The following is a 16,330-nucleotide window of genomic DNA, read 5'->3' on the forward strand; positions in this document are numbered from 1 at the left end:
GGGTTATCTGGCGACCCACTTTCTGTGCAGGTGAACCGGCTCATAAATAGCTAGCGCGCGGGGAGTGACTTTGGTAATGCACCTCTGACGTCATTTCCGCCCGGATAGTGTGGGCGCTAGGGATTGAAATACCAGCACCGCGAAGTTTGAATAAAATAGTTTCAAAACAACTTACCAACTGCGTGTCGTTATTTCAGCGCTGTGTGTAGCACATCGCTACAATACCACTGTTGTGTCAACTTTTTTTTCGCCAGTCTATTTAGGTAATCTTGTAAATTGTCTGGCAGCCTCTTAGAAACATAGAAACATCGAAAATAGGTGCAGGAGTAGGCCATTCGGCCCTTTGAGCCTGCACCATCATTCAGTATGATCATGGCTGATCATCCAACTCAGAATCTTGTACCTGCTTTCTCTCCATACCCCCTGATCCCTTTAGCCACAAGGGCCATATCTAACTTCCTCTTAAATATAGCCAATGAACCGGCCTCAACTGTTTCCTGTGGCAGAGAATTCCACAGATTCATCACTCTCTGTGTGAAGAAGTTTTTCCTCATCTCGGTCCTAAAAGGCTTCCCCTTTATCCTTAAACTGTGACCCCTCGTTCTGGACTTCCCCAACATCGGAAACAATCTTCCTGCATCTAGCCTGTCCAATCCCTTTAGAATTTTATATGTTTCAATAAGATCCCCCCTCAATCTTCTAAATTCCAGTGAGTATAAGCCTAGACATTTGTTTCTGTTTCTGTTTTTGATTTGTTTTGTCTGTGCTCCACCTGGAGCTGCATTTCCTTTGTATTGTTTTGTACGTCTTCAATATGTAAAACTGAAAATTGTACATAAAGTATTGGAGCAGTAGGTTTTATCTCTGCAGTTGTTCCACTTCATGCATGAGGTATCACTGACAGTGATCTTCAACGAATATCCTTTCAACACAAGTGGTACCACACCCGAATTCAGCTACGGGACATCCCAAAGTGGTGGCCACAGGAAACTCAAACAGAATCTACATATGGATTATCACCAACGGTAGCTTTTCACAAAGGGGACCATCTTTAAGGGAAGCACCACCCAGGAAGGGTCGACACACCGGTAGATTCCACAAGGTTACCCCAACCACACACAACGTGATAGCCACTTATCCAGTTCCACGATTTACGAAATAACTACAACAGTGATTTGCCACAGGGATGCCTGTCTTCAGTGAACTACCTCACCCAGACAAAGGGTAAACAAACACATAGTATTCACAAAGGTTTTCCCCTTACCAGAGAACCCACTCCTGTGGATTAACTAAGTGATAATCACACTTTCGTAGCTGAATGGAAACAAACTCATCCCTTACGGGCTACTTAGAGCAAGAGTCCAAACAGTGATCCCTTTGTCACTAAGTTTCTTCTGTTTCAAACCTTCCTCTCCTCCCATCTCTTCTCTGCAAACTTCTTCTAGTTGCAGCTCATGTGAGAGTCAGTCATCAATACTCTGGATTGATCTCAACTCACCCCTTTGGGCTACTGAAGGTTTAAACTAATGACCGACTCACTGGTGTCTTCCATTGACCGACTCCATCTTGACTCTGACTGTGTGTGTCTGTGTGTCCTTGTACATTCAAAACAAGCCACAGAGAAACCATAACATCGATTGTCCATCAAATAATTCCACTTCTCTCACCATAGTAATCAGTAGAAATCCAAGTGTCCAAAAGTCAGTCTCATTCTCTCGGCATTTTAAAGTGACAGTCCACAGAAAAAATTAACCCTGGGGGTACATAACATGTAGAAGAGTTTCTATTAGGAACAATATGTAATCTGTCACCATTACGTTGTCCTATATTCTTTTATACAGATACTCCTGTACCTAGTGTCACTTTATGGATATACAATCATAAGACCATAAGATATAGGAGCAGAATTAGGCCATTTGGCCCATCAAGTCTGTTCCACCATTTCATCATGGCTGATCCATTTTTCCTCTCAGCACTAAACACCTACCTTTCTCCCATATTCTTTCATGCCCTGGCCAATTAAGGATCTATTAAATTCTTCCTGAAATATACGTGATGACTTGACCCCCACAGCTGCCTGTAGCAGAGAATTCCACAGATAGACCACTCTCTGGCTAAAGAAATTCCTCTTCATCTCTGTTCTAAAAGGACACTTCTCTATTCTGAGTCTGTGTCCTCCGGTCTTAGGCAGTCCCACCATAAGATTCTAGCACGTTTGTTTGTTTGTAATATACATAAATGATCTGGATGATGGGGTGGTAAATTGGATTAGTAAGTATGCCAATGAAACTAAGGTAGGAGGTGTTGTGGATAATGAGGTGGATTTTCAAAGCTTGCAGGGTGATTTATGCCGGTTAGAAGAATGGGCTGAACGTTGGCAGATGGAGTTTAATGCTGAGAAGTGTGAGGTTCCACATTTTGGCAGGAATAATCCAAATAGAACATACAGGGTAAATGGTAGGGCATTGAGGAATGCAGTGGAACAGAGAGATCGAGGAATAACAGTGCATAGTTCCCTGAAGGTGGAGTCTCATGTAGATAGGGTGGTGAAGAAGGCTTTTGGAACGCTGGTCTTTATAAATCAGAGCATTGAGTACAGAAGTTGGGATGTAATGTTAAAATTGTACAAGGCATTGGTAAGGCCAAATTTAGAATATTGTGTACAGTTCTGGTCACTGAATTATAGGAAAGATATCAATAAATTAGAGAGAGTGCAGAGACAATTTACTAGGATGTTACCTGGGTTTCAGCACTTAAGTTACGGAGAAAGGTTGAACAAGTTAGGTCTCTATTCATTGGAGCGTAGAAGGTTGAGGGGGGATTTGATTGAGGTATTTAAAATTTTGAGAGGGATAGATAGAGTTGACGTGAATAGGCTGTTTCCATTGAGAGTAGGGGAGATTCAAACGAGAGGACATGATTTGAGAGTTAGGGGGCAAAAGTTTAAGGGAAACACGAGGGGGTATTTCTTTACTCAGAGAGTGATAGCTGTGTGGAATGAGCTTCCTGTAGAAGTAGTAGAGGCCAGTTCAGTTGTGTCATTTAAGGTAAAATTGGATAGGTATATGGACAGGAAAGGAGTGGAGGGTTATGGGCTGAGTGCGGGTAGGTGGGACTAGGTGAGATTAAGAGTTTGGCACGGACTAGGAGGGCTGAGATGGCCTGTTTCCGTGCTGTGATTGTTATATGGTTATATGGTTAAGAAACAACCTCATCACATCCACTCTATCAAGGCCTTTCGCCATTTGATAGGTTTCAATGAGGTCACTTCTCGTTCTTCTGAATTCTTGTGAACACAGGTCAAGAGCCATCAAATGCTCTTCATATGACAAGCCATTCAATCCTAGAACCATTTTTATGAACCTCCTTTGAACCTTCTCCAGTTTCAGCGCATCCTTTCTCAGATAAGGGGCCCAAAACTGCTCACAATACTCTTAGTGAGGCCTCACCAGTGCTTTATAAAGTCTCAATGTTACATCCTTACTTTTATATACTGGTCCTCTTGAAATTAATGCTAACATCACATGTGCCTTCCTCACCACAGACTCAACCTGCAAATGAACCTTTAGGGAATCCTGCACAAGGACTCCTAAGTGCCTTTGTGCCTCAGATTTTTGTACTTTCTCTCCATTTAGAAAATAGTCGACCCTTTCATTTCTTCTACCAAAGTGCATGACCATACACCTCCCGATACTATATCCCACCTGCCATTTCTTCACCCATTCTCCTAATTTGTCTAAGTCCTTCTGTAGCATCTCTACTTCCTCAAAACTACCTGCCTCTCCACCTACCTTCATATCATCTGCAAACTTTGCAACAAAGCCATCAATTCCATCATCCAAGTCATTAACATATAACATTAAAAGAATCGGTCCCAACATAGACCCCTGTAGAACATCCCTGGTCACCAACAGCAAACCAGAAAAGACTCCCTTTATTCCCACTCTTTGCCAAACAGCCACTGCTTTATCTGTGCTAGAATCTTTCCTGTAATACCATATTAAACTGCCTCATTTAAGGCATAGGTTAATAGATTCTTGATTGGTCAGGGCGTGAAGGGATACGGGGAGAAGGCAGGAGATTAGAGCTGAGATGAAAATTGGATCCGCCAAGAAGAAATGGTGGAGCAGGCTTGATGGGCTAAATAGCCTAATTCTGCTCCAATGTCTTATGGTCTTACGTGTGGCACCTTTTCAAAGGCCTTCTGAAAATGCTTTACAACAAGTCTATGTTTGTAAACCAATTTAATGTATCTATATTTACTGAGTTTTTATTGTGTTCTTTATGCTTACTCTGTTTTTTGTGCTGTGTTGGATCCAGAGTAGAAATCATATTGTTCTTCTTTACATTCGTGGACTGAAGAAAGATGATAAACAATATTGAATTGTGGAAGAACCTTACATAGAATGAGAGTTTTTACTGTTTTAACTTCCTTACTAAGTCATCCGGAGGAGGCACTGAAAATGATTGCTGATTGTTTTCACACAGTTCAGTCAGTCTGTGAGCAAAGAGCTGAATGAGGGAACTTCGTTCTGCCTTTGTACTGACAGTCAACTGCACGTTCGCCAAGTCTTCCACCCTGAGGCTTCCAGCAAGGTAATCTCTGCATTCCATTTACTAGTACCCACACACCTCTGGGAAAAGAAACACACGTATCCAATGACTTACAATTGTTTCCTTTCTTGACACGATTTAAACTGAAACTATATGACATCATGGAGACCAAGTCACAGGGTATATTTAAAGCAGAGGTTGATAGATTCTTGATTAGTCAGCATGTCAAAGGTTATGGGGAGAATGCAGGAAAATGGGGTTGAGAGGGATAATAAATCAGCCATGATGGAATGGCAGAGCAGACTCAATGGGCTGAATGGCCAGATTTTGCACCTATGTCTTATGGCTTTACCTCATACTTGTTTAATTACTTTTAGCATTGGACTTGGTTTTTAAATAAATCTTAAAAACTTAACATTTAAAGAGTTTTTTAAATTTTAAGAATTGCAGGAAAATATAGGAGAGATATCAATGGTTTTTAACATACAAGAGTGCAGTTAATGTGTGGAAATTGCTACAGGGGTGAGAGATGACTTGACGTGTCAAATAATATCGAGCATATATCAAGAGAACATCCAGAGACCTTTCCCCAGGGAGTCAATGGCTGAAACAAACCTTCAGGTGATTGGCAGAGTGTATAGGGGGATGTCAGAAGCAGGATTTTTAGATGTCTTGCCAGAGTTGTGTTAGAGACAGATACATTAGGGATATTTAAGAGACTCAGATAGGCACACGAATGATAGAAAAATGGAGAGCTGAGAACTATGTAGGAGAGAAGATCTAGGAGTAGGTTAAAATGTCAGTATAAAATAGAGATCCAAAGGGCCTGCACAGTGCTATAATGAGACCATAAGACATAAGGGCAGAATTAGGCCATTTAGACAATAGACAATAGACAATAGGTGCAGAAGTAGACCATTCGGCCCCTCGAGTCTGCACCGCCATTCTGAGATCATGGCTGATCATTCACTATCAATACTCAGTCCCTGCCTTGTCCCTATATCCCTTGATTCCCCTATCCATCAGATATCTATCCAGCTCCTTCTTGAAAGCATCCAGAGAATTGGCCTCCACCGTCTTCCGAGGCAGTGCATTCCACACCTCCACTACTCTCTGGGAGAAGAAGCTCTTCCTCAACTCTGTTTTAAATAACTGACCTCTTATTCTCAATCTATGCCCTCTGGTACTGGACTCTCCCAACATCTGGAACATATTTCCTGCCTCAATCCTATCAAATCCTTTAATTATCTTAAACATTTCAATCAGATCCCCTCTCAATCTCCTCAATTCCAGCGTGTACAAGCCCAATCTCTCCAATCTCTCTGCGTAAGACAGCCCTGCCATCCCAGGAATCAACCTAGTGAATCTATGCTGCACTTCCTCAATTGCCAGAATGTCCTTCCTTAAACCTGGAGACCAAAACTGTACACAATATTCCAGGTGTGGTCTCACCAGGGCCCTGTACAAATGCAAAAGAACATCCTTGCTCTTGTATTCAATTCCCCTTGTAACAAAGGCCAACATTCCTTTTGCCCTCTTCACTGCCTGTTGCACTTGCTCATTCACCTTCATTGACTGGTGAATTAGGACTCCTAGGTCTCTTTGCATTTCTCCCTTACCTAACTCGACACCGTTCAGACAATACTCTGCCCTCTTGTTCCAGCTTCCAAAGTGGATAACTTCACATTTATTCACATTGAATGACATCTGCCAAGTATCTGCCCACTCACTCAGCCTATCCAAGTCTCCCTGTATTCTCCTAACGTCCTCTTCGCATGTCACACTGCCATCCAGTTTAGTATCGTCAGCAAACTTGCTGATATAGTTTTCAATGCCCTCATCTAAATCATTGACATAAATCGTAAAGAGCTGTGGTCCCAATACAGAGCCCTGTGGTACCCCACTAGTCACCTCCAGCCAGTCTGAGAAACACCCATTCACTGCTACCCTTTGCTTTCTATCTGCCAACCAGTTTTCTATCCATGTTGAAACCCTGCCCCCAATGCCATGAGCTCTGATTTTACTCACCAATCTCCTATGTGGCACCTTATCGAATGCCTTCTGAAAATCTAGGTACACAACATCTACTGGCTTACCCTCGTCTAACATCCTTGTTACACCCTCAAAAAACTCCAACAGATTAGTCAAGCATGATTTGCCCTTGCTAAATCCATGCTGGCTCGGCCTAATCCTATTTCTGCCATCTAGATGTGCCACTATTTCGTCCTTAATAATGGACTCAAGCATCTTCCCCACGACTGACGTTAGGCTAACAGGGCGATAGTTCTCCGTTTTCTCCTTCCCTCCCTTCTTGAAAAGTGGGACAACATTAGCCATTCTCCAATCTTCAGGAACTGATCCTGAATCTAAGGAACATTGGAAAATGATTACCAATGCATCCGCAATTTCCTGAGCCACCTCTTTTAGAACCCTCGGATGCAGACCATCTGGACCCGGGGATTTATTAGCCTTCAGTCCTACCAGTCTACTCATCACAGTTTCTTTCCTAATGTCAATCTGTCTCAATTCCTCTGATATCTTATGACCCTGGCCCATCCATACATCTGGGAGATTGCTTGTGTCCTCCCTGGTGAAGACAGATCTAAAGTATGCATTAAATTCTGTTGCCATTTCCCTGTTTCCCATAACAATTTCTCCCAATTCATTCTTCAAGGGGCCAACATTGTTCTTAACTATCTTCTTTCTCTTCACATAGCTAAAAAAGCTTTTGCTATCCCCTTTTATATTCCTGGCTAGACTGAGCTCATACCTGATTTTTTCTCTCCGTATTGCTTTTTTAGTTAAGATCTGCTGTTCCTTAAAACTTTCCCAATCATCTGTATTCCCACTCATCTTAGCCCTGTCATACTTCTTTTTCTTTAATGCTATACAATCTCTGACTTCCTTTGTCAACCACTGTGGCCCCTTCCCACTCTTTGAATCCTTCCTTCTCATTGGAATGAACTGCATTTGCATCTTTTGTATTATGCCCAAGAATATCTGCCACTGCTGATCCACTGTCTTTCCTGCCAGGGCATCCGCCCATTTAACTTTGGCCAGCTCATCCCTCATGGCTCCGTAGTCTCCTTTATTTAATTGCAACACTGACACCTCTGATCTGCCCCTATCCCTCTCAAATTGTAGATAAAAACTTATCATGTTATGATTCACTACTTCCTAATGGCTCCTTTACTTCAAGATCACTTATCAATTCCTGTTCATTACACATCACCAAGTCCAAAATAGCCTCGTTCCTGGTTGGCTCAAGCACAAGCTGTTCCAAAAATACATCCCTTAGACACTCCACAAACTCCCTATCCTGGGGTCCAGCACCTACCTGATTCTCCCAGTCCACCTGATTTGACCCATCGAGTCTGCTCCCCCATTCAATCATGGATGATCCTTTTTTTCCCCTCCTCAGCCCCACTCCCCAGACTTCTCCCTGTAACCTTTGATGCCGTGTCCAATCAGGAACCTGATTGTGAGCCTCCACTGAACACTCTCCAATACCAGCACATCGTCTCTTAGATAAGGAGCCCAAAATTGTTCAGAATACTCAAGGTGAGGCCTCACAAGGGCTTCAGTATCACATCCCTGCTCTTGTATTCTAGATCTCTTGAAATGAATACTAGCATTGCATTTGCCTTCTTCACCACCGACTCAAGCTGCAAGTTAACCTTTAGGATATTCTGCACAAGGACTCTCAAATCCCTTTGAATCTCAGATTTCAGCATTTTCCAACATTCTATTTTCCACTCTCTTGCCTATTCCCCTAATCTGCCTAAGTTCTGCATCCTACCTGTTTCCTCAACACTACCTACCCCTTCACTAAACTTTGTATCATCTGTAAACTTGGCAACAAAGCCATCTATTCCATCATCTAAATCACTGATGTACAGCATAAAAAGAAGTGGTTCCAACACAGCCCTCTGTGGAACACCACTAGTCACTGGCAGCCTTATCAGAAAAGTACCCTTTTATTCCCACTCGCTGCCTCCTACTGATCAGCCAATACTCTAACCATGTTAGTAACTTTCCTATAATACCATAGGCTCTTAACTTGGTCAGCAGCCTCATGTGTGGTACCTTATCAAAGACATTATGAAACTCCAAATTTACAACACCCACTGCATCCTATTTATCTATCCTATGTGTAATCTCCTTGAAGAATTCCATCAGGTTCATCAGGCAAAATTTTCCATTAAGGAAGCCATGTTGACATTGTCCTATCTAGTCTTGTGTCACCAAGTACTCTATAACCTCATCCTTAACAATTAACTCTAACATCTTCCCACCCACAGAGGTCAGGCTAACTGGTCTATAATTTCCTTTCTGCTACCTTCCTTCTTTCTTAAAGAGTGGAGTGTCATTTGCAATTTTCCCAGTCCTCTGACACCATGCCAGGGTCCAATGATTTTTGAAAGATCATTACTAATGCCTCCACAATTTCCGCTGCTACCTCTTTCAAAACCCTAGGTTGCAGTTCATCTGGCCTAGGTGACTTATGTACCCTTAGGTCTTTCAGCTTTTTGAGCACTTTCTCCATTATAATAACTGCACTCACTTATCTTCTCTCACACCCTTCGAGATCTGGCACACTGCCATTGTCTTGCACGGTGAAGACTGATGCAAAATTTAGTACATCTACTGTCTCCTTGTCCCCCGTATTATTTCTCTTGCCTCATTTTCCAGTGGTCTGTTATCCACTCTCATCTCTCTTTTGTTTTTTATATACTTGCTTTTACTATCTACTTTGATATTGTTTGCTTGCTTGCTTCATATTTCCTCTTTTCCCTCTTAATGATTCTTTTAGTTGCTCTCTGTAGTGTTTTAGGAGCTTCCCAATCCTCTGTTGTCCCACTAGTTTTTCCTCTGTTATATGCTGTCTCTTTTGCTTTTACATTATCATTGACTTCCCTAGTCAGCCACAGTTGTACAAATAGTATATGATTATTAAATAGTATTTGATTATTTGTTTTTGGAATATATCTATCCTGCACCTTCCTCATTTTTCCCAGAAACTCACACCAATTCTGCTCTGCTATAATCTCTGCCAGCATCTCTTTTTAATTTATTTTGGCCGCTGTAATTTACCACTGTAAATTACACTGTAATTGCCATACCACTGTAATTTCCTTTACTCCACTAAAGTACTGCTATGTCAGACTTGACTTTCTCCCTATCAAATTGCAAGTTGAACTCAGTCATATTGTAATCACTGTCTCCTAAGGGTTCTTTTACCTTAAGCTCCCTAATCACCTCCGGTTCATTACATAACACCCAATCCAGTATAGCTGATCCCCTAGTAAGCTCAAGGACAAACTGCTCTAAAAAGCTATCTCTTTGGCATTCAACAAACTCATACCCTTGAGATCCAATACCAACCTGATTTTCCCAATGAACCTGTATGTTGAAATCTCCCATGACTATCATAACATTGCCCTTTTGACCTGCCTTTTCTATTTCCCATTGTACTCTGTGGTTCACATCTGAGCTACTGTTGGGAGGCTTGTGTATAACTGCCATCAGGGTCCTTTTACCCTTGCAGTTTCTTAACTCAGCCTACTAGGATTCCACATCTTCTGGTCCTATGTCACATGTTTCTACCATGTTCTAAGTTCTATCAGAAAAAGCAGCAAGCTGTTTTTTCTCACTTTTGCACCAATGTTAAGGGTAATCTGAAAAATCATAGTCCTGATTAACGTCTTTTCAGACAGAAACATGCTTTTCATTTCTCTGACAGAATATTACATTGCCAGAGTGCTTCAATTCCTTTTTTGATCTACAAAAAGAATTCAAGAAATGCTGCCCAGATGCTCCGGACCTTCATGAAATTGATCTCAATGTTATATCTGATTGTATCCTTTAAAATGTTTTCTTTTCCCTCTTTGCCAAGGGGGAAGGCCATGGGTTTGTTTCATTAAGTAGAGTATCTCCACTGTTTGTGGTTTAAAGTTACCCCTCGAAACCAGAAAAAGTCTGGTCTAATAATGCAATGCCAGTCAATAGGGAGGTTTCTTAAGGTAGTTATAGGCAGGGGTGCAATGGGGATAAGCTCCCGTGACCTACTAAATACTCCCAATGGTGTGCATCTCAAGTAGCCTCTGACAACCAGGTCCAGCTACTTGCCTTCATGTGTGGCTCAGCTACTAAGCCCAGTGAAACCGTTTCTACTGACAGGAGAAGGAGCAAAGTTGGGTTACTGGCACCTTAAAATTAGACACTTTGAGCAGATTGGTCTCATCAGCCTTGGTTGGAACATCAATTAGGAGAAGGAAAACTCTGATCTCAAACCTCCACTGCTTTGCAATATACCCACTCATGGAGAAGGCTTCAGAAGTAAACCCGAAGAAAAAACCTTGAGATGGACTCCCCAAGACAGTCCTATGTTGAGTTCAACATTGACTGTCAACTCCTGTGACGTTGGTGCTGAACTGTATTGGTCTCTGTCATTCATCAGCTGCATGGCCAACAGCCTGCTCCCCATATGGTACTGCCCTGGCTTGCATACTGACTGATGGTGACAATGTAGTCAGCTAGGGCGACCAGTGGAGGGGGACTTGAAGTCAATAGGGAACAAGGTATGTGATTGTTGTCAATCGGGGGTTGCTGCAATGCAGTAGAATTGGGCATGTATTATTGAAGCTCACATGTTGCAACCAGGAGTTACTAAGGGACACGGGGTGTCACAGGGCATGACTGAAGGACACTCTGCATTTATTTTTTGCTTACAAGCAAATAATGACCTGAAACCAACTGTGTAACCATACATCACCTGACTAAACAAATTTTTCTTGCTCCTTCTCCCGTAAACACAGTAAAACCAAATCAGACGTACCTTATCTTTATTCTAAATTTAAACCACCATGCAAATGTTTGAACTACTGTTTTGCTTGAAGGCAAAATTCACTGAATATTCAATATATAATGAGTATTCAGTGAAGGGCACACCACTGGGTTCAGGAATAGTTATTACCCTGCAACCATCAGGCTCCTGAACCAGCGAGGATAACCACACTCACCTCAACACTGAACTGATTCCACAACTTACAGACTCACGTTCATGGACTCTACAACCCATGTTCTTAGTGTTATTAATTTCTATTTGCACAACTTGTCTTCTTTTGCAAAAGACCATAACAATTGGAGCAGAATTAGACTATTCAGCCCATTGAGTCTGCACTGTCATTCCAACATGGCTGATTTATTATCCTTTTCAACCCCATTATTCTGCCTTCTCCCTGCAACCTTAGACACCCTGACTAATCAAGAACCTAGCAACATCTGCTTTTAATATGCCCAATGACATGGCCTCCACAGGTTCACTACCTAACTCCTCCTTAGCTCTGTTCTCAGTGGATGTCCCCCTATTCTGAGGCTGTGCCCTCTGATTTTACACTCCCCCACTGTAGGAAACATCCTCCCTACATCCACTCTATCTAGGCCTTTCAATATTCGATAGGTTTCAATGCGATTTCATCTCCCCCTTCATTTTTCTAATCTTTAGAGAGTACAGACCCAGAGTCATCAAACAATCTACATACTTACATTCTCAGAATCATTCTCATCCTACCTGCCTGTCCTTTCCATTCAATGTATTTCCTTGGATGTTAAGTTCACAACTATAATCTTCTTTCAGCCATGAGTCATTGATGCCCATAATATTATACTGTACTGTCAATCACTAATTGCACAACAAGATCATCTACTTTATTCCATGTACTGTGCGCATACAAATATAACACCTTCAGTTCTGCATTCATCACCCTTTTTGCCCTCATGTTACACTGCAGCCCATTCCACTGACCGCAAAGTTTTCCTGTCCTTCCTCACACACTCATTGCACACTGCACCTACTTGTATACTAATGAGCCATTCTCAGCACTGTCATTCCAGTTAACACCCCCTGCCAAATTAGTTTAAACCTTCCCCAACACCTTCAGCAAACCTGCCCACAAGGGTCCCCCTTGGATTCAGGTGTAACCCGTTCTTTTTGTACAATCTGTACCTTCCCTAGAAGAGATCCCAATGATCCATAAATCTGAACCATTGCCCTCTGCCCCAGTTCCTCAGCCACGTAATCACCTGCCAAATCATCCTATTCTTACCCTCACTGGCAGCATTCCAGAGATTACTACCATGTTGGTCCTGCTTTTCAGCTTTCTACTGAGCTCCATAAATTGCCTCTTCAGGATTTCCTCCCTTTCCCTGCTTATGTCGCTGGTACCAAAATGTGCCATGACTTTTGCCGATTCACTCTCCCCTGTAGAATGGTGTGGACCCAGTCTGAGACATCCTTGACCCTAGCGCCTGTGAGGCAAAATACCATCCAAGTGTCCTTACCAGTCCACAGAATTTCCTGACTGCTCCACTAGCTATGGCATCCCCTGTCACCACAGCATTCCACTTCTCCCCACTTCCCTTCTGAGCCAGCAAGTCAGACTCTTCCAGACACCTGCTAGCTATGACCTCTCCCTGGTAGGTCATTCCCCCACCACCAACAGATTCCAAAGTGGTACATTTATAATTGAGGGGAACAACCACAGGGTTACTCTGCACTGGCTCCCCATTTCCCTTCCTTCTCCTGGCAGTCACCCAGTTACCTGCCTCCTGCAGCCCAGGGGTGATGACCTCCCTACAGCTCCTCATTCTCCCGTGTGAGCCAAAGGTAATTTAACTGCATCTCCAATTCCTTAACATTCTCTCAGGAGCCATAGCTGGGTGAACTTGGTGCAGATGTAGTTATCAGGGAGACCTGGAAGTATCCCAGTGTTCCCACATCTCACCAAGTAACATAGCACTAACTCTGGACCCTTCTCAGTACTCACAGAGGAAAAAAATATTTGTTTTACACATTGGTGGATTGTGAATATTTATTAATGTATAGTTTTTCATTAATTCCATTGTATTTCTTTATTTTCCTGTAAATGCCTGAAAGAAATTGATTTGTAAGGTAGTGTATGGTGAAATAGGTGTACTTTGATCATGATTTGCTTTCATTCTGACCTGAAATAAACAGAGGAAAATGCAATTTCTGCTAGTATAAAAGGTTATCTCATTGAAACTCTTTGAATTCTGAAAGGTCTGGATAGAATGGATGTGGAGATGATGTTTCCAATGGTGAAGGAGTCTAGGACCAGAGGACACAGCCTCAGCATAGAGGAATGTCCATTTAGAACAGAGGTGAGGAGGAATTTCTTGAGCCTGAGGGTGGTGAATCTGTGGAATTCATTGCCCCAGATGGCTATAGAGGCCAAAGTCATTGGATATATTTAAAGCAGAGGTTGATAGATTCTTAATTAGTCAGGAGTCAAAGGTTATGGGCAGAAGGCAGGAGAATGGCATTGAGAGGGATAATAAGTCAGCCACGATGGAATGGCAGAGCAGGCATAATGAGCCAGATGATCTAATTCTACTCCTATGTCTTATGGTCTTATCTTTCATAGAATCACAAACTGTTAAATTCTTCTCAGGTTTCCAGTCAGGTCAAGGTGTTGATTTTAACCAACATTTTGATGACAACCTCTTCCATCTACATCAGGGATGATGCCTAGGCATGTCTCGTCTGCTGGTATATGTACTCAACTCCAGTCATTGTCCCTTTGATTGGTTAGATCTCAACCAATCAAGTTTCCGCTTATTTAAAATATTATTCCAGTTCTTACTTAGAGTAAGACCTTTGTCTTTATTGAAATTCTTCTTCTCTAGTCTTATTTCAATGGCTTCCTTTACCAGGCGATCCCAAAACCTCTTGGCTACTGTGCTGTTTCCCTCTGTTGGGGACTGTGAGAATCACACTTGGCTGACTTTGTAAAAATTGTCAGGAGTGGGGGCCGGATGGACCCAAACGCAGGACGCAGACACTGAAGTACTAGGGGAAGGACAGGATGGGGATGCCATGGCACTAAAGGGTAGAGCTGGGGTTCAGGTCAATAGAGTTCAGGCAGGCGGAGCGGAGCGGGCTCCCAGAGTTCAGGCAGGCGGAGCGGAGCGGGCTCCCAGAGTTCAGGCAGGCGGACAGGTCCTCGAGGTTTAGGCAGGCAGATAAATAGGTCCCCGGGGTTTAGGCAGACAGACAGGTCCCCGGGGTTTAGGCAGACAGATAAATAGGTCCCCAGGGTTCAGGCAGACAGACAGGTCCCCAGGGTTTAGGCAGACAGACAGGTCCCCGGGGTTTAGGCAGACAGGTCCCCGGGGTTTAGGCAGACAGATAAATAGGTCCCCAGGGTTCAGGCAGACAGACAGGTCCCCAGGGTTTAGGCAGACAGACAGGTCCCCGGGGTTTAGGCAGACAGGTCCTCGAGGTTTAGGCAGGCAGATAAATAGGTCCCCAGGGTTTAGGCAGACAGACAGATCCCCAGGGTTTAGGCAGACAGACAGGTCCCCGGGGTTTAGGCAGACAGATAAATAGGTCCCCGGGATTCAGGCAGACAGACAGGTCCCAGGGGTTTAGGCAGACAGATAAATAGGTCCCCGGGGTTTAGGCAGACAGACAGGTCCCCGGGGTTTAGGCAGACAGACAGGTCCCCGGGGTTCAGGCAGACAGATAAATAGGTCCCCAGGGTTTAGGCAGACAGACAGGTCCCCAGGGTTTAGGCAGACAGACAGGTCCCCGGGGTTTAGGCAGACAGATAAATAGGTCCCCGGGATTCAGGCAGGCAGACAGATCCCAGGGTTTAGGCAGACAGACAGGTGCCCGGGGTTCAGGCAGACAGACAGGTCCCCAGGGTTTAGGCAGACAGACAGGTCCCCGGGGTTCAGGCAGACAGATAAATAGGTCCCCGGGGTTTAGGCAGACAGATAAATAGGTCCCCGGGGTTTAGGCAGACAGACAGGTCCCCAGGGTTTAGGCAGACAGACAGGTCCCCGGGGTTCAGGCAGACAGATAAATAGGTCCCCGGGGTTTAGGCAGACAGACAGGTCCCCGGGGTTCAGGCAGACAGACAGGTCCCCAGGGTTTAGGCAGACAGACAGGTCCCCGGGGTTCAGGCAGACAGACAGGTCCCCAGGGTTTAGGCAGACAGACAGGTCCCCGGGGTTCAGGCAGACAGATAAATAGGTCCCCGGGGTTTAGGCAGACAGACAGGTCCCCAGGGTTTAGGCAGACAGACAGGTCCCCGGGGTTTAGGCAGACAGACAGGTCCCCGGGGTTCAGGCAGACAGATAAATAGGTCCCCAGGGTTTAGGCAGACAGACAGGTCCCCGGGGTTTAGGCAGACAGACAGGTCCCCAGGGTTTAGGCAGACAGACAGGTCCCCGGGGTTCAGGCAGACAGATAAATAGGTCCCCGGGGTTTAGGCAGACAGATAAACAGGTCCCCAGGGTTTAGGCAGGCAGACAGATCCCAGGGTTTAGGCAGACAGATAAATAGGTCCCCGGGATTCAGGCAGACAGACAGATCCCAGGGTTTAGGCAGACAGACAGGTCCCCGGGGTTTAGGCAGACAGACAGATCCCAGGGTTTAGGCAGACAGACAGGTCCCCGGGGTTCAGGCAGACAGACAGGTCCCCAGGGTTTAGGCAGACAGACAGGTCCCCGGGGTTCAGGCAGACAGATAAATAGGTCCCCGGGGTTTAGGCAGACAGATAAACAGGTCCCCGGGGTTCAGGCAGACAGACAGGTCCCCAGGGTTTAGGCAGACAGACAGGTCCCCGGGGTTCAGGCAGACAGATAAATAGGTCCCCGGGATTCAGGCAGACAGACAGGTCCCCAGGGTTTAGGCAGACAGACAGGTCCCCGGGGTTCAGGCAGACAGATAAACAGGTCCCCAGGGTTT

At 44.3% G+C, this 16,330-nt stretch overlaps 1 protein-coding gene across 7 annotated transcripts in view; it reads left to right on the plus strand.

Moving 5' to 3' along the window:
• The window catches only part of esrp1 (epithelial splicing regulatory protein 1), a 123,667-nt gene that overhangs the window by 17,817 nt on the left and 89,520 nt on the right, over positions 1-16,330 (plus strand). For 6 of the 7 annotated variants that reach the window (XR_009514842.1, XM_059984954.1, XM_059984918.1 and 3 more), the window contains exons 3-4: positions 4,489-4,596; positions 10,298-10,412. The exons of the other annotated variant lie outside the window; for it this stretch is intronic. Coding sequence is in view for 5 of the 6 variants with exons in the window: in XM_059984954.1 (XP_059840937.1) it covers positions 4,489-4,596; positions 10,298-10,412 (223 nt within the window). In the remaining variant the exon portion in view is untranslated. The remainder of the gene's footprint in view (positions 1-4,488; positions 4,597-10,297; positions 10,413-16,330) is intronic. 7 annotated transcript variants of the gene reach the window in all.

Source organism: Hypanus sabinus, chromosome 1, assembly GCF_030144855.1.
Source record: "Hypanus sabinus isolate sHypSab1 chromosome 1, sHypSab1.hap1, whole genome shotgun sequence".
Lineage (NCBI taxonomy): Eukaryota > Metazoa > Chordata > Chondrichthyes > Myliobatiformes > Dasyatidae > Hypanus > Hypanus sabinus.